General features: G+C 36.7%; 1 protein-coding gene across 1 annotated transcript in view; it reads right to left on the bottom strand.

The window, feature by feature from the left end:
- TTC6 (tetratricopeptide repeat domain 6) overlaps positions 1 to 19,379 on the bottom strand; it is a 230,297-nt gene that overhangs the window by 33,135 nt on the left and 177,783 nt on the right. The window contains exons 16-21 of the mRNA XM_036843605.1: positions 9,881 to 10,050; positions 6,826 to 6,946; positions 5,230 to 5,380; positions 2,453 to 2,535; positions 1,439 to 1,515; positions 844 to 1,004 (exon numbers count right to left, since the gene is read on the bottom strand). Coding sequence (XP_036699500.1) covers positions 844 to 1,004; positions 1,439 to 1,515; positions 2,453 to 2,535; positions 5,230 to 5,380; positions 6,826 to 6,946; positions 9,881 to 10,050 — 763 coding nt within the window. The remainder of the gene's footprint in view (positions 1 to 843; positions 1,005 to 1,438; positions 1,516 to 2,452; positions 2,536 to 5,229; positions 5,381 to 6,825; positions 6,947 to 9,880; positions 10,051 to 19,379) is intronic.

Raw genomic sequence — 19,379 nt, 5'->3', positions numbered from 1 at the left:
GAGGTCTTAAATGAAAAAAGCAGAACTTTTAAACTTTTAGAAGAAAATATGGGAAAATATCTTTATGACCTTGGTGTAGGGAGGGAATTTTTAAACAAGAATTTTTTTAAAAGCTGTGACAATAAAACAAAAAAAGATATATTCAACTACATTAAAATTAAGACCCTCTGCTCATCAAAAGACATCATGAAGAAAATTTTAAAACCAGCCACAATTGCAAGAGGATACATGACACACATGTAACCAACCAAGGACTAATACACAGGACGTATTTTTTTCAATGTCAAAAATCAATATGAACAAGACAAACAAAAATGTGTACAGCAAATTGATAGAACAGGAAATATAAGTGGCTATAAACATATAAAAAGATACCTCAACCTTTGCTCAAACTGAGAAATGTGAATTAAGACCATAACGAGACATTAGTTTTTATCCACCAAACTGATAAAAATAAAGTAGACAGCACCAGTTATTGTAGAGGATGGAGATCAATGGGAATACTCATATACTACAGGCGGGAGAATAAATTGGTACAACCCTATGGAACAATGTGCCATTTTCTTGAAAGTTAAACATTTACATTCTCTACATACCAGCAATGTTAACAGAAGACATGAGAAAGAATATTACCCTTACTCTTAAGAGGAGAAAAAACAAAAGGAAACAACCCAAATATTAATTAACAGAAGAATCAATAAATAAATGGTATGGTTTAGTTTTGTAAAAAAAAAAAAAAAATATATATATATATATATATATATATATATGTAAGCAGTAATTCCAAGCACAATATAAAAATTCCATTAATAGGTTTAGTAAACATTACTCAAGACTTTTCACCTTGTTCCTCTTGGCCTTCATTTGAGCTTTTGCTAATAGAGCATACATGGTGACCTCAGGCTTATTCGAAGTGATCCCATCTAAGACCTGAATGGCCTTGTCATGGTTCTCACAAAATGAATAAATGAGTGCTTGCTGTATAGGACTCAACTCAATGAGACCTAAGAGGAAAGGAAAATTTATCAATAACTGTGCCAAGTATCTAGGACTTAGAATATAATTATTTTAAGACAGTCAAGCAATTCAATAATCTATTTTTACAATATGAATTAATAAATCAATATGATACTAAAATCTATTTACTGTCAACAAACAATAAGACATTCCAACTACAAACAAACAAACAAAAAATAACAGTATAAGTGTGGTATTTCCTATAATAATCTCTCTCACAAAATTCACTAGGCTATGAAGCATTTTACAAATTGGTTAGATACATGTGAAACTGAAGTTTTAGTTTCAAAATCTAACTTTGACTTTCAAGTGAACCCTTCATGCTATCTATACAGAGCTACTGAAAATAGTATAAAAAATTTAAAGAAGTATTTCTTTTTAAATTAAGACAATATTATAATTTTACATTGATTATATTTACCTTCGGTCATTTCTGCTACTTGATAAATAGTGAACTTTGCAAGATCATAGCACTTCATCCTAAGAAGATATTGTCCTCTGGAAGAAATAACAGCTTTTTAATTCTAAGCAGTTAAAAATAATTTTTCTAAAATAAAGTTTTTTATACTCAGTTGCTTAAAATTTTAAATTATAATACATTTATTCATACTTATTATAATACATTCATTCATACTTATGTATGACAAAAACAATGTGAAAAGTATAAATATTTTATGTAAGTCTAAATAGGCCAATTAGCGTGGGGATGTGAGAAGAAAACAATTTAGGAAATGTGAAGCTGAAAGAAAAATAGTCAAATCTTTTTGTAATTATCGGCATTTAAAAAGTTATACTCTGTTGCTGAGAAATTTTAAAAGCTAAACACAGTTTAACGGGCATACAAATGGAGAAGTATTTACATAAATTGTTAAAATGTGGTTCAAGAGTTAAAAGACGAAGCAAGACCTTATCAGAAAGCATTGTTCCAGTCCATTTTCCCATTTTCTGTAAATCCATTTCCCATGTTAGTAATTATAATATATTTTTGGTAGTGATAACTCATAATTTGCAATGGGTCCTTTTATAGCAAGCTCTACTGCATTTGAAATACAATTCAATGTATCTTTTTTTTTCCCTGAATTATCTGAGGTTTATACTTGGTACCTCTGGGTACACAATCAAAATATATTACCTTACTTTCATGAGATCTGTGATAACTATCTAACCAGTAATCTAGAGAGGCCTCGGAGAACTTAAACACAGACAGTTGTGTTTTGATGCAAGGACAGAACAAAGGGAAAGATCTGTTATATTATGAATTATCTTAAAGTTTAACAAAAACAACTATATCTGACTTGCTGGTTTGGAGATGGCCATTTCTGGGAGATTAAATGTAAAACAAGGAGGCTGGAAGGATCAAGAAAGAACTAAGGATTCCAACAGCTAGCTCAGATACTAAGTTATCCCAAGAAGAATTCTATTTCTATGCACATACCTTATTATATATAATTGGATTCCATCTGGCTGAAGGTGGATAGCACAAGATAACTCTCTTACTGCCTTTTTCAATTTGTGCAACTGTTGAGTGATAAACAGAAACTTAGCTCTTAATAATACTGATTGCTTCCTTTCTGATAGTTATTCCCTCCCACCCTTCAATACAGAAATTTTGCAGGAATCTCTCCTAATACACGTGTTTCTTAAGAATCATCAAAGCAAGTGGGATACAGAGAAGTTAAAAAAAAAATTTATGAAGCAAAGTCTTTTGTTTTTTTAAAAATTATCTTTAAGTTTGAAGAATGATTACACAGATCCACAAATATATAGTTTTAAATAAATATGATTATATCATATATTCTAGTTTGTTTTTCCTTTTTGTTCAGCTTTTCAGTTTTTCTCCCTCAACCATAACACCTTTTACACCAAACTTTACTCATGTTAATAAACTAGCTTGCAAAGGAATGTAAAATAAAAAGTAAAAGTCAATTCCACTTAAAAATAAGAGAGGAAAAACAAGCTTGCACTTACTGAGTAAAATGAATGAATAAAACAAAATACAACAATGATGAAAAAGATATCTGTTTAAAATCAATATACAATGAAAAGTAAACATGATTCTTTCCTTAATACTGGTTACAGAGCATAATCTGAATTTATACAAATTTTTACAAACATTGGGGAAATTACAAAAGGCGGAACTAAACACATCCCAGCAAAATGAAGCTGGGACAACAAACGACTCCTCTTACTATGCTGACGTGGTGATCAAAACACTTGTGCATGGAAGTAGACAATACCTGTGAAAATGGTACAAAGTGTTTGGAGGAAATAGTGGGTGGAGTCAAAAGAGGGAATTCAAAAGGAGGGAGTTTGAGATGTTTTTAAATAAATTTAAGAATTACTGTGGAACTTCAGGCCTGCTGCTTCTCAAGCTAACCCTGATCAGGTTGGTATAATTAATAAACCACCTTGTCATATGCCTGCATTGCTCCACCTAGTTCCAATCATACATATCTATGCATTGAGGACACCCTGACTAGGAATGATGGAAGCTCACTCTTTGGTCTTTACAAGCTTTCCTGGGGTTGGACTTCTCCAGGTAGCATTAGATTGGATTTACCCTGGAGCCTAAACCCACACTGTAGGCATATGTATTCTTCTATATACATACACAGGGTTTGGTTTGTCATTGTTTTATCTACATGGGATCATACTGTATACACTTTAAAGTCTTCTAAATCTTGTTCTAGAATATCTCTTGGAAATCCCTCCAAATCACCTGGCATAATTCTAACTATTCTTTTTATTCACTATATAATACTCTATAGTGTGAATACAACATAATTTATTCAACCATTACTGTGAAGAGGTTTTTGTCTCCTCAGAACAATGAGTCTTTGAATATATGTGCTTACACCTTGATATTATGCTAGTGCTTTGGTTTCTAAATAGGCTCGGAGGAAATTCCAACTTCCCCATAAGGCCTCAGCTCCATCAACAGGGAGTGAAGCAAAAGGGCCACACACAATCCCCACCCCTTCCCAACAGGGATCAAAAGCAAACCTGCCCTGGGGACAATACCAAAATAGCCCCAGGGTCTTCTGCTTCCATCATCAGGAAGGTAAGGACTTAGTCACACTGCATCCTGAGATGAAGACAATGAGAACAGAGCCTCTAGCAAACTCCCAATGGACATGCAGTGTGAGCAAGAAATGAACCTTTGTTATTTTAAGATGGTGATTTTGAAGTTTTATTTGTTTTTGTTGTTTTCCACAGCATAACAGGCTATCCTGACTGAAACCAATGTGAAGAGAGGACTTGTAGGAGACGAGGGCAGAAAGGTAACAAGGAGCCAGTTCACATGAGCTCTTGTAGGCCTTTGGCTTTTGCAAGATTTGGCTTTTATTCTGAGCACAAAGGGAAGCTATTGAAGGGTTCCAGGCAAAGAAGTGAAATAATCTGATTTATGTTTTAACAGGATCACTATGCTGCTGTTTTGAAAACCCATCAAAAAGGAATAAAGAACAGAAGCAAGAAGACCAGGAGGCTACTGCAATAACCCTGGTGAGAAATCAGTGTCTTGGACAGGACGGTCAGTGATGGAGCAGTAGAAGGGAATATCTATTTTGAAAGGTAGACACAACAGCTAACAGTCTTTATCTCTGGAAAGTCCAAGTTGGTTGGAGTCAGAGAGAGCTCTTATTATTTACTACATTGTTTGAATTTTACACTAAGGATATATTATTTTTTTAATTTAAATAACTTGTAAATTTTAAACAAAATTTAAAGGAAAGTGTGAATGATTTGGACCCCATTCTATGCACAGATCCCATTCTATGAACTCACCATTCACTCCCTCCTCATACACACACACACAAAATTGATGGACTCTAAAATGTTAACAGTAGTTATCTCTAGAGAATGAAATAATGGATGGTTTTTAATGTATTCTTATTTGCATACAAATATTACATGTGGTAAATATACATTGCTTTTGTAATAAGAAAAAAACAGGCATTATTTAAAAAAAAAAAAAAAGAAAGACAAAAATTCACACCTAATCAGGAGAGGATTTTTAAGTGGGTAATTATAGTTATAATTATACCCACCCATTATAGATCAATATATCTATCTAATATGTATTGTTTATAAATGCATTAGGCTCTGTAATTAGCTGAAAAAGAATACATTGACATATTTTAAATTACATTGAACAAATATTCAAAAAATTAAAACTTTTTAAAAAAATCAAAGTTCTCAAACCTTAAATACCTTACGATAGGCTTCTGCTCGACAAATATAGCTTTGAATATACATAGGCTCAAGTCTAATAGCCTCAGAAAAATACCAAGTGGCTTCAATGTAGTTATCCAGGTGTAGCAGATATATGAGGCCAATATTTATATAAGCCAAAATAATGGTTCTAAAAAAAATGAGAAAGCAAAATATTCTTAGACATTTTAATTATTCCAGATGTTCTCCAATTATAAATGAACCTAATGAAATACATACATCAATTTATACCAGGGTTCTTTCTCAATGTTTTCCTAAAGCAAAATAAATTAGTTAAATACTTTCTATTAAAAATTATAAACACCTTTATGAAATCCTTAGTTAGGAATAAACATTTGTAAAGTCTGTCCTAGGAACTGATTTCCTGAAGTCTCCTAGACTCTTAGCAATACTTCACTCTTCCTTGACTTAATCTTGACTTATCTTGGATAACAAGCTTAGTTTTCCTCAACTCAAAAGTTTTTGCCTCAAGCTATGTTATATTCGCCAAAAGAAAGGGTGAGGAACAGTAAGAAAGAGCAATATTCTCGAGGCTTAGGGTTAAAAATCCTCTCCACAGAGGTATTAACCCATTTGCTTTTCTATATCAAATAAAGGTTGTTTTTCTCTCTTAGAATCAAACAATTTTCAATGTAGAAATAACCTTACAAATTATTTGTTCCATGCTTCTATTTCAAAATGAGGAAACTACACATTCTGTATCCCAACTGCACAGAAGCCCTGACCCTTTTACCGACTGCCCACTTTCTGGCTTTCTGCAACTGAAACCCATTTCTTTCTCTTCCTGACTCAAAAATATCCCAAAGAAAACCGCTGTGGCCATTGTGGAGCCATGTTCCATGACTTTTCCCAAGTCAAGTTCAAAGTTTACCTTAATAATACTTACTTAATAAGCTAAGTAAGCTAAGTAAGCAGTCTGCCGGTTGGCACAGAATGGGCATGATTTGTTACTCTTTCTGACACCTCCCATTTTAAAGAATACTTCTTTGGAAAGAAGGGGAATTATTTAATTAAATTCTACTTTTTACAGCCTGGTTTTCTGACTAGTGTATGTAACTCTCAGTCTGTTCCTTCCTGAACCTGTGTTCTAATGGTATTTGCTTTTTTATTTTGCTTTACTAAACAAAATGTAGTCAGAAGTTCTAAATAGAGGATTTCTTCCCACTGAGTCGTATATTGTGCCTAGCAACAATATATCAAGCAAATATTTTGCCATTATTTTAAAACTTGATGACAATTTTCCATGAACTTAACTTCAAAAAGTTTTAACCTGGGCATCCCCAAACTGCTCTTAATTACTGGTTGATTTTGCTATCCTTGGATTTAAACTCCTCTCAAACCCATTCAATCTCTAAAGTTTGCAAAAGCATCTGAGGCAAACAGATATTGAGAATAGTTCTTATTTTAGAAGTAATCTTATTTTCAGAGGTAGTATTCTAATTCTAGGATGACTTCATAATTGTCTCATTTTTACAAGGTTATTAATGATGAGGGGAGAAAGCTTTTTCTTTCACCTTGGTATTTTCTTGATTTTATATAAAAGTGAAATCAGTAAGAATAAAAGGGAAAACATACCTTTCTAGAGAAATAACAGCTTCAAAGTCACAAATTGCCAGCAACCAAAGTTTTAGATTCGCATAGAGTATGCCCCGATGTAGAAAACAACTAAGATTCTCATAGCCATCATTTATGAGAGCTTGAAAATAAAGGTACATATCTTATTCAGGTTCTGAACAAACATATCTGAGTTTTATTTTAGCCTATGCCCCTTCCTACTGCTTATTCTTATTTTTTTTTAACATTACATAAAATAAAACATATCTATAATGAGTGTACTTATTTGGTGAGTAAAAAATAGTACTCACATAAAAAAGTGTATTTGTTTACAAGGAACAATGTGACTATGATGGTTCACAATCTCATTAGAGCTGGAAGAAATCCTGGTATTAATCTAGGATAGTCCACTCACTTTACAGATGAAGAGATTAAGGTCCAAAGGGGCCAGGTACAGTGACCATGCAAATCAATGGCAAAGATGGGCCTAGAATCTACCCTCTGATCCACTGCAGTGGATTGCAGTCAGAAAGGCGCCATTGCCCTTGATGGCTTGTTATTATCTGGAAGGTAGGAAGGCATCATTACTGGCCAAAGAACAGGTTCTGGTACAAACCCAGACTGGGGCAGACAGCAGAGGTCAGGCTTATACACATAAACCAGGAAGGGCAGCTCAAAGAGGCTACTCCAATTGCAAGCAGACCTTGGAGTTAAGGCAGGCAACTTGACTACGCATATCCCAAAGAACAGAAGCGTGGGGCAAAAATAACCTCCTCTCAGGACTCCAGGCATGTGGCTCTCATCAGTGACCAGTCTAGCAGTCTAGAGGTTATCTCGTGTCTCCTCACTTGCTGATTCCCCCTCAACTTTCAAAAACATGCAATGAATTAGATGAGATTTCTACATTTGATCCACATCACCCAAGCTTCTCAAGCTAAAAAGGGAAAGTTCTGCAAAAAATGTACATAATGTTCACAGCCTGGGACACAAATATGCACAATACTAGATTTTGGGACGTATTCCTAGTGGAAGCAGTGATCATACAGATTAAGTAATCACTTGAAGGCCATTTGACGGCTCAGTTCACAGTATGACTGTCTAGCAAGGAGAAAAATAGCTGCAGTTGGTTAGTTGGTTGCTCTAGAAAAATAGAAATATTCTTCGTTTTTTTAATTTATTTTTTTTTAATTTTTGAATTGTATTTTATTTGTTTATACAGCAGATTCTTATTAGTCATCAATTTTATACACATCAGTGTATACATGTCAATCCCAATCGCCCAATTCATCACACTACCACCACCACCCCCCCGCTGCTTTCCCCCCTTGGTGTCCATACAAGAAACATTCTTCTTGAGGAAACAAAAATATTAGAATTACTTATCCTCTCTGTGCTTCGGTTTTCTCATCAGTAAAATGGGGATGATAATAGTACCTACCTCATAGCATTATTCTGAAGAGTAATTGAGACACTCCATATATAGCATTTAGAATAGTGCTTGACAAGTAGTGAAATGCCTAATGAATGTTAGATATTATTATTATTATCTTAGAAAAATATATTGAGGGTCCTTTTTGATTGTGAAAGATAAAACTCCTTAGGCTATCCTATAGGAGAAGATTGAGGCTAAAATAAAGCTGGTCTGCTCTGAATAATTAAATAACAAGGATTTGTATTATTGTGATAGCCTAGAAAAGAGCGGATGAGGAGCCCAAAACTTGGAGAAGAGGGAAATATGAGAAATCAGCTTTTAGGAAGACCAGGAAGAAAGGGGTTTAGCCAGATGGCAGATGGACAGAGCTGACGGAGACCAATAAAAGATAAACTTACAGAAATAAGGGTATTTAACCTTCAAATTTAAATTATCTGTGCTAACTTTATCCTCTGAACCCTAAAACATTTAGTAACAGATGGTAGCCATGAGCAGTGAATTGGTGAACAAAAATGGAGACTCAATCAGACAGCAGAAATTAGGTACAAAGATTCCAAGAGAATTGAACAGGAATCCTCAGTTCTCTCCTCTAGGAATCCTTGGAAACAGAAGGGAGGGCACTAGACTCCTCTCAGCACATAGGATGGGCTTTGAGTTATTTTATTTGAATATTCATGGGAAGGGTGACCTCAGAAGGCAAATGGATTTAGAGATATCAAGAAACAATCATCTTTTGGAGTTCCCTGGTGGTCTAGCGGTTAGGATTCGGCACTTTCACTGCTATGGCCCGGGTTCAATCCCTGGTCAGGGAACTGAAATCCCGCAAGATGCAAAGCACTGCCAAAGGAAAAAAAAAGGAGAAACAATCATCTTAGATTGCCTCCCCTGAGGAGCTATGTATTCTCTTCCTAAGAGTCTAGTGGTCTCCTTAATCTCTAGATTCTGCCTCATCTAGGATGTTGGGATTCTAGCACTTTGCACCCAGGTGAACAGAGCCATGTTTGTAGTGTTGGACTCTGGCTAGAATTTGCCAGTCAGGATGGGCTAATTTATTCAGCTGGACACTGTTTACTGAGCATTTATTCTATGCCCAGAATTGTGGACATATTCATATACCAAGAATGCACTGGTACAGGGTAAAGTGGAAATGGCCACTTTTAGCTGTTGGCATCCTCTTACTGAGGATTCTCAAAGCCCATTTTTAGTCTAAGGGTTACAAAACTCTGAATTTGACTAATCCATGGGCTGGGTCTATGGAGTAGGACATAGCCCACCAGGAAAAATCACTGCCATTTTAGCAAGATGACTAAGAAATAGGCCTGGATTTCCAGAAATAGCCTCAGAACTTCACATATAGAAAGAGATTTCTTTGATATATTCTCTCTTTGTCACAGTTGTACACACGTAAACACACACAAAATCATACACACCAAAAGGGAATATTAGAAACACTTTTAGCTAAATTATTGTAGCTTTAAGTATAAATAAATATATATGCTATATAAATATATATAAGTATATATATATAAATGTATAACAATATACATATTACATTAGTCATCCCACATTAGTATTCCACTCCATGAAAGTGGCTGCTGAACCTCAGATTAAATTCCCATGTATTTGCCATTAAAGGTGAAGTACCTGAAACACTATAATCCTGCAGTGCTCTAAGAGGGTTACTCTTCCTAAATAAGCAGGCTCTGTAATACAATGCTAACCAGTTATTAGGATCTAAGTGAATTGCAATAGAAAGATCTTGAGTTGCTTGCTTATAAAAGTGCCGTTTAAAATATACTCTCCCTCGGTATGTCCTAGAAAAAGAAAAAAATTCATTTTAACATGTACTGCAAAATATAAATTTTTTCTTTTTGGCAAACCTATACAACTAATTTTATATTTGAATAACAACTTGTGATTATTTCTCTTTGCTTCCCAGGAAAGTTTAGTCATAATGTTAATAGCAAAAAGGATACGGACATTTTATAAATCAATATGTAAATATATAATAAAATACTTTATTATTATATGTATAAATAATATATAAATATATAATAAAATACTTTATGCTTATTGATAATATTATATATTAATTATATATATGCTTAATAATTATTATTATATTTCTTACATTTATCAGAGAGGTGTGTCAATAAAATAAATGAGGCACCCAAGATAAACTGAAGATACACCCCCAAAAATGGGAGGCTGCTCTATCTGCAAGGGTAAAAGCTATTGCATCAGTTTTATGAGTTGAATTCTATCTCCATTAACTTCTGACTTCAATTTCTAAATTTTCATTGACCTATATCAACTCTGAAAATCTCATCTTCGATCACTTAATAATGTAAAACAAATCAGTTTTTACTGCTAAAAAAAAAAAGACAATTAAGGAAAAACAGGAAGAATAAGCTAGTAGGTTGCCTGCTCTGAAGAAGTTAAATCCAGGGGGAGGAAAATAGATGTTCAAGAAGGTTATAGTATGAAAACAATGGTAATTTGGAAAAAAGAGTACAGCAAGTAACAGAGGTCTTTCAAAAGCACTAAGCATCCTAAGACTCAGAATATTTTATCATGGAGCAAAATATTTTTTACCCCACATATAAGAAATGCCTCATATAGTTTCTAATGAATATAAGAATCTTACATTTATTTTTAATAATTTCTGATTGCTAAAGACTATTACTAATTATTTCTAAGTATTTATATGATTCTGAACTTAAAATCTTACAGAATAAAACATTACTAATATTTTTTGTAGGATGCCATTAAGTCATGTCAATTCCTCAAACACACTGACTTTTGCATCCATTCCTTCTTTCATTTCTACTGTCTCAGTACTGAAGACCCTCATCAGATCACATCTGGGCTGCCACTTTATTCCATTCTTATCTCTAGAGTGATGAGATTTGATGAACAGATAATAAAGATCACTTTTTTCAAAAACTTTCAACAGCCCCCTATTGACAATGGGATAAGGCTGAATTCTTTAAAAAGGCATATAGGCCTCCCATAAGATAACACCACATTATAACACCTTGAATTAACCTTCTGTTCTTCTCCAACTAATTTGATGCCTTCCTGCAAGTAATCCCCCTTTAAGTCAAGAAGTAGGCAACCAGAATAGAACAATAACTAGGGATGAATTTTTAAAGAGCTTCAAAAAAGTTTGCCCTCCCTTCAAATGGCTGCAAGCTGAGATAATTTTAGAAGTAAGTTATTTCAAACTTTCAAAGAACAAAAATTATCCAATCCTAAAGGACACGTTTCTAAGAAAAGAAAAAGATGAAAGACTTAATTCATTTTGAGAAAGTAGACAAATCCTGAAATCAAAATCTGACTATGAAACTAGTGAACAATCTTACTATGAATATAGATGAAAAACTCTTAAAGAAGTGAAGACAAAGCAAATTCAGTATTGTTTAATAATATTCTATCTAAAAATATATGATGGCCAAGAGGCATTTATCCTTCAAAATTAGAAAGCCTATTACCATGAAATTCTTATAAGTAGATCATAGGAAAAAAATTTAAACAGGAATAAAGAGATATTCCCTTGAAATAATTAAAGAATAAATGGCTCAAAAATTACAACTGTGATGTTTCTTGGTAAAAGCCAAAGGCACTTTCATTAAGTTCAAAAGATGAAGATTCTTATTATCACCAACATTATTGTTAAGTTAAAGTTGATGCAATGATAAAATGAGTTGGGAGATTAGAGTAGAGCAAAAGAGGTAGAACAGGGAACTCCAAAACTCCACCTTTCCACAAAAGCAATGAATAAGTGGGTAAACACTGTCAGAAGCAATTAAAGAATTAAGAATCTAATTAAAAACTTAGAACCACCAGGGTAATGCTTAATAAAGGAGGAAAAGCTGCTGAATTTTGGTAAGAGAGCTTTGTGGTGTTCTAACTCACTCTATTGCCCTCCCCAACTTCCCAGACCCATGGTGGCCTTGAAGAAAACAACCTGCATTCCTGATGCAGGTTACTAGTACCAGAGGGAACAATATAAATCTTATTCTCAAAGAACTGTAGCTGTGTAGTTTTGACCTGTCTGGTGGATCACTGAAAGACTGGCTCAAATGTTTCCCTTTGTTTTGACCGCCTTAGAGCTTTCCCAGGGCTGATGTGACTTCCTGGATGGTATTTATCAAAGTCATTTAAAGGCAAATGTATTAGCTGTTGCCACTTGGGGCAAGGGATAACAGTTGGGGCAGGCAATAGTCAAACCAAAAACCCTTGTAAGAAAGAAGGTGGAGAAGGAGATACCAGGGGGATGAGGGCTTTAGAAGGTTTCTGCATATTGTAGGGAATCTAAAAGGCCACCTGCAAACCCAAGGCTGAAAGCATGCACAGAAAAGACCTACGAAGACCCTTAGCTTTCACCTCTGGTTAATTCAGGCTCTGTGCAAGTAGGACATGAAAGCTAAGGCATTGAAGTTGTCTGGATAAGCATTCAAGGAGTGCCCCAAAAGAGAGTCAATCTGCAAACTGAGAGAGTTTTTTTGTTTGTTTCATTGGTTGGTTTCGTTGGAATCTCAGTCAAATCACTAGCTGACCACCAAGTTAACAGAACACAGACTTCAGTGGCCACACATGACAAAGAATACAGACTTACAAAATCTGTTCAGAAAAGTCACTAAACAAACTACATGAACAACAAGAAGCAGCAACAAAAAACACTGGAAGAGGAGGAGGTGAATCTGATATCCAAAGGTGCCACATAATAATATTCAAAGTGACTATTTTTCAACAAAAAATTAGGAAGAAGAAAATATGGCCCATTCAAAGGATAAAAAGAAAAAAATAGAAACCATCCCTGAGGAAGCCCAGACATTGGACAAAGACTTAAAATCAACTGTCTTAAAATCAACTTAAAAGATTTTAAGTAAACTATCTTTGGGAAACCCATGGCGGTCCAGTGGTTAGGACTCGGTGCTTTCACTGCCAGGGCCCAGGTTTGATCCCTGGTCAGGGAACTAAGATCCTGCAAGCCATTTGGCCCAGCCAAAAACAAAAAACAAAACAAACCAATGGGGGCTTCCCTGGTGGTGCAGTGGTTGAGAATCTGCCTGCCAATTCAGGGGACACGGGTTCGAGCCCTGGTCTGGGAAGATCCCACATGCCGCGGAGCAACTAGGCCCGTGAGCCACAATTACTGAGCCTGCGCGTCTGGAGCCTGTGCTCCGCAAGAAGTGAGGCCGCGATAATGAGAGGCCCGCGCACCGCGATGAAGAGTGGCCCCCACTTGCCGCAACTAGAGAAAGCCCTCACACAGAAACGAAGACCCAACACAGCCATAAATAAATAAATAAATAAATAAATAAATTTAAAAAACAAACAAAAAAACAAAAAAAAAACAAACCAAGAAAACCGACAAAACTATTTTAAATATGTTCATATAGTTAAAAGAAACAGTAAAGAACTAAAGAAAACTAGGAGAATGATGTCTCAACACATAGAGTGTATCAATAAAGATACTGATAGATAGAACTAGATTGATAGATAGAGAAATTATTGAAAAAAAAGAACAAAATAGAAATTCTGGAGTTGAAAATTACAAAAACGAATGAAAATTCACTAGAGGTTTCAACAACAGATTTGAGAAGGCAAAAGAAAGATTCAGGAAACTTGAAGTAAGGTCAATTCAGATTATCCAGCCTGAGAAGCAGAAAGAAAAAAAGAGTGAAAAAAAAAAAAAAAGGCTGAGGGACCTCTGGAACACCATCAAGCATACCAACATATGCATACATTGCAAGTCACAAAAGGAAAGGAAATAATAAAGGAACAGAAATGACATTTGAAAAAGTAATGGTTGAAAGCTTCCCAAATTTGATGAAAGAAATGAGTCTATACAACCAAGAAGCTCAATGATTCCATGTAGGATAAATTCGAAGAAATCTAGAGCCACCTTATAATCAACCTGGTGAAAGCCAGAGACAAGGAAAGAATCTTGAAAGCAGTATGAGAGAAGCAACTCATCATGTACTTGGAATACTCAATAAGATTAATAGCCAATTTCTCATCCAAAATCGTGGCCAGAAAGATCATGACTCACTGAATAGTCTATGAATCATAAACACAATAAGTAAAAAGAAAACCACTCTTAGGCACAATATACCAAAACTGCTGAAATCCAAGGACAATGAGAAGGGCTTCCCTGGTGGCACAGTGGCTAAGAATCTGCCTGCCAATGCAGGGGACACGGGTTCGAGCCCTGGTCCGGGAAGATCCCACATGCCACAGAGCAACTAGGCCCGTGAGCCACAACTACTGAGCCTGCGCTCTAGAGCCCGTGAGCCACAACTACTGAAGCCCACGCTCCTGGAGCCTGTGCTTTGCAACAAGAGAAGCCACTGCAATGAGAAGCCCATGCACCTCAACGAACAGTAGCCCCTGCTTGCCGCAACTAGAGAAAAGCCCTCGCACTGCAATGAAGACCCAATGCAGCCAAAAATAAATAAATAAATAAATAAATTAAAAAAAATTTAAGAAACAAAGACAATGAGACAAGTTTAAAAGCAACCAAAGGAAAAAGACACATTACTTTCAAAGGCATTGACTAACCACTGATTTTTTTCACTTAAAAAAAAAAAAGAAATCTATATGACACTGCACTGCAATATGTTCAAAGTGTTCAAAGAAAATAAATGCCAAGGGAGGACCTTCAAGATGGCAGAGTAGTAAGACATAGAGATCACCTTCCTCCCCACAAATACATCAAAAATACATCTACATGTGGAACAACTCCTACAGAACACCTACTGGAAGAAGACCTCAGACTTCCCAAAAGGCAAGAAAATCCCTATGTACCTGCGTAGGGAAAAGAAAAAAAGAAAAAACAGAGACAAAAGAATAGGGACGAGACCCGCACCTCTTGGAGGGAGCTGTGAAGAAGGAAAAGTTTCCACACACTAGGAAGCCTCTTCGCGGGCGGAGACAGGGTGTGGGCAGGGGGGAAACTTCGGAGCCACGGAGGAGAGCGCAGCAACAGGGGTGCAGAGGGCAAAGCGGAGAGACTCCCGCACGGAGGATCAGTGCCGAGCAGTACTCACCAGCCCGAGAGGCTTGTCTGCTCACCCACCGGGATGGGCGGGGGCTGGGAGCTGAGGCTCGGGCTTCAGAGGTCAGATCCCAGGGAAAGGACTGGGGCTGGCTGCGTGAACACAGCCTGAAGGGAACTAGTGCACCACAGCTAGCTGGGAGAGAATCTGGGAGAAAGTCTGGAAATGCCTAAGAAGCAAGAGACAATTGTTTCAGGGTGCGCGAGGATTGGGGATTCAGAGCATCCCCTAAACGAGCTTCAGAGACGCGCGCGAGCCGCGGCTTTCAGCACGGACCCCAGAGACAGGCATGAAACGCTAAGGCTGCTGCTGCCGCCACCAAGAAGCCTGTGTGCGAGCACAGGTCACTCTCCACACCTCCCCTCCCGGGAGCCTGTGCAGCCCGCAACTGCCAGGGTCCCGCGATCCAGGGACAATTTCCCCGGCATGCCTCAGGCTGTTGCAATGTCACGCCAGCCTCTGTGGCCGCAGGCTCGCCCGGCATTCTGTACCCCTCCCTCCCCCCCGGCCTGAGTGAGACAGAGCCTCCTAGTCAGCCGCTCCTTTAACCCCGTCCTGTCTGGGTGAAGAGAAGACGTCAGAGGGCAATCTACATGCAGAGGCAGGGACAAATCCAAAGCTGAACCCAAGGAGCTGTGAGAACAAAGAAGAGAAAGGAAAATTTCTCCATGCAGCCTCAGGAGCAGCGGATTAAATCTCCACAATCAACTTGATGTACCTGCATCTGTGAAATACCTGAATAGACAACGAATCCTCCCAACATTGAGGCGGTGGACTTTGGGAGCAACTGTGGACTTGGGGTTTGCTATATGTGACTGGCTAGTTTCTGATTTATAAGTTTACCTTAGTTTAAATTTTAGCTCTTGTTATCATTGTTGGATTTGTTTATTGGTTTGGTTGCTCTCTTCTTTTTTTTAAATTACCTTTTAAATTTTTTTATTCTAATATTTTTTAAAATTTTTATTTTAATAACTTTATTTTATTTATTTATTCTTTCTTTTTTTTTCTTCTCCCTTTTCTTCTGAGCTGTGTGGCTGACAGCATCTTGGTGCTCTGGCTGGGTGTCAGGCCTGAGCTTCTGAGGTGGGAGAGCTGAGTTCAGGACATTGGACCACCAGAGACCTCCTGGCTCCATGTAATATCGATCAGCAAGAGCTCTCCCAGATATCTCCGTCACAACACTAAGACCCAGCTCCACTCAACAACCAGCAAGCTACAGTGCTGGAGACCCATAGCAAACAACTAGCAAGACAGGAAGACAACCACACCCATTAGCAGACAGGCTGCCTAAAATCATACTAGAGTCACAGACACCCCAAAACAGACCACGGGACGCGGTCCTGCCCACCAGAAAGACTAGATCCAGCCTCATCCACCAGAACACAGGCACCAGTCCCCTCCACCAGGAAATCCACACAACCCACTGAACCAACCTTACCCACTGGGGGCAGACACCAAAAACAATGGGAACTACGAACATGCAGCCTGTGAAAAGGAGACCCCAAACACAGTAAGTTAAGCAAAATGAGAAGACAGAGAAACACACAGCAGGTGAAGGAGCAAGATAAAAACCCACCAGACCAAACAAATGAAGAGGAAATAGGCAGTCTACCTGAAAAAGAATTCAGAGTAATGATAGTAAAGATGATCCAAAATCTTGGAAATAGAATGGAGAAAATAAAAGAAACGTTTAACAAGGACCTAGAAGAACTAAAGAGCCAACAAACAATGATGAACAACACAATAAATGAAATTAAAAATTCTCTAGAAGGAATCAATAGCAGAATAACTGAGGCAGAAGAACAGATAAGTGACCTGGAAGACAAAATAGTGGAAATAACTACCACACAGCAGAATAAAGAGAATGAAAAGAATTGAGGACAGTCTCAGAGACTTCTGGGACAACATTAAATGCACCAACATTCAAATTATAGGGGTCCCAGAAGAAGAAAAGAAAAAGAAAGGGACTGAGGAAATATTTGAAGAAATTATACTTGAACACTTCCCTAATATGAGAAAGGAAATAGCCAGTCAAGTCCAGAAAGGGCAGAGAGTCCCATACAGGATAAATCCAAGGAGAAACATGCCAAGATACATATTAATCAAACTATCAAAAATTAAATACACAGAAAAAATATTAAAAGCAGCAAAGGAAAAGCACCAAATACCATACAAGGGAATCCCCATAAGGTTAACAGCTGATCTTTCAGCAGAAACTCTGCAGGCCAGAAGGGAGTGGCGGGACATATTTAAAGTGGTGAAGGGGAAAAACCTACAACCAAGATTACTCTACCCAGCAAGGATCTCATTCAGATTCGATGGAGAAATTAAAACCTTTACAGACAAGCAAAAGCTAAGAGAATTCAGCACCACCAAACCAGCTTCACAACAAATGCTAAAGGAACTTCTCTAGGCAGGAAGCACAAGAGAAGGAAAGACCTACAATAACAAACCCAAAACAATTAAGAAAATGGTCATAGGAACATACATATCAATACATACCTTAAATGTAAATGGATTAAATGCTCCAACTAAAAGACATAGACTGGCTGAATGGATACAAAAACAAGACCTGTATACACGCTGTTTACAAGAGACCAACTTCAGACCTAGGGACACATACAGACCAAAAGTGAGGGGACGGAAAAACATATTCCATGCAAATGGAAATCAAAAGAAAGCTGGAGTAGCAATTCTCATATCAGACGAAATAGACTTTGAAGTAAAGACTATTACAAGAGACAAAGAAGGACACTACATAATGATCAAGGGATCAATCCAAGAAGAAGATATAACAATTGTAAATATTTATGCACCCAACATAGGAGCACCTCAATACATTAGACAAATGCTAACAGCCATAAAAGGGGAAATCTACAGTAACACAATAATAGTAGGGGACTTTAACACCCCACATTCACCAATGGACAGATCAACCAAAATGAAAATAAATAAGGAAACACAAGCTTTAAATGACACATTAAAAAGATGGACTTAATTGATATTTATAGGACATTCCATCCAAAAAGAACAGAATACACTTTCTTCTCAAGTGCTCATGGAACATTCTGCAGGATAGATCATATCTTGGGTCACAAATCAAGCCTTGGTAAATTTAAGAAAACTAAAAACGTATCAGGTATCTTTTCTGACCACAACGCTATGAGATTTGATATCAATTACAGGAAAAAAAAACTGTAAAAAATACAGACACATAGAGGCTAAACAATACGCTACTAAATAACCAAGAGATCACTGAAGAAATCAAAGAGAAAATCAAAAAATACTTAGAAACAAATGACAATGAAAACACGATGGCCCAAAACCTACGGGATGCAGCAAAAGCAGTTCTAAGAGAGAAGTTTATAGCAATACAATCCTACCTCAAGAAACAAGAAAAATCTCCAATAAACAACCTAAGCTTACCCCTAAAGCAATTAGAGAAAGAAGAAGAAGAACAACAAAAAAACCCCATAGTTAGCAGAAGGAAAGAAATCATAAAGATCAGATCAGAAATAAATGAAAAAGAAATGAAGGAAATGATAGCAAAGATCAATAAATCTAAAAGCTGGTTCTTTGAGAAGATAAACAAAATTGATAAACCATTAGCCAGACTCATCAAGAAACAAAGGGAGAAGACTCAGATCAACAGAATTAGAAATGAAAAAGGAGAAGTAACAACTGACACTGCAGAAATACAAAGGATCATGAGAGATTACTACAAGCATCTATATGCCAATAAAACGCACAACCTGGAAGATATGGACAAATTCTTAGAAAAGCACAACGGTCTGAGACTGAACCAGGAAGAAATAGAAAATATAAACAGACCAATCACAAGCACTGAAATTGAAACTGTGATTAAAAATCTTCCAACAAACAAAAGCTCAGGACCAGATGGCTTCACAGGCAAATTCTATCAAACATTTAGAGAAGAGCTAACACCTATCCTTCTCAAACCTTCCAAAATATAGCAGAGGGAGGAACACTCCCAAACTCATTCTACAAGGCCACCATCACCCTGATACCAAAACCAGACAAAGATGTCACAAAGAAAGAAAACTAAAGGCCAATAT

Source organism: Balaenoptera musculus, chromosome 2 (assembly GCF_009873245.2).
Source record: "Balaenoptera musculus isolate JJ_BM4_2016_0621 chromosome 2, mBalMus1.pri.v3, whole genome shotgun sequence".
Classification (NCBI taxonomy): Eukaryota; Metazoa; Chordata; class Mammalia; order Artiodactyla; family Balaenopteridae; genus Balaenoptera; species Balaenoptera musculus.
Note: the sequence above shows the minus strand (reverse complement) of the source record. Positions and strands in the feature narration are given on the sequence as shown.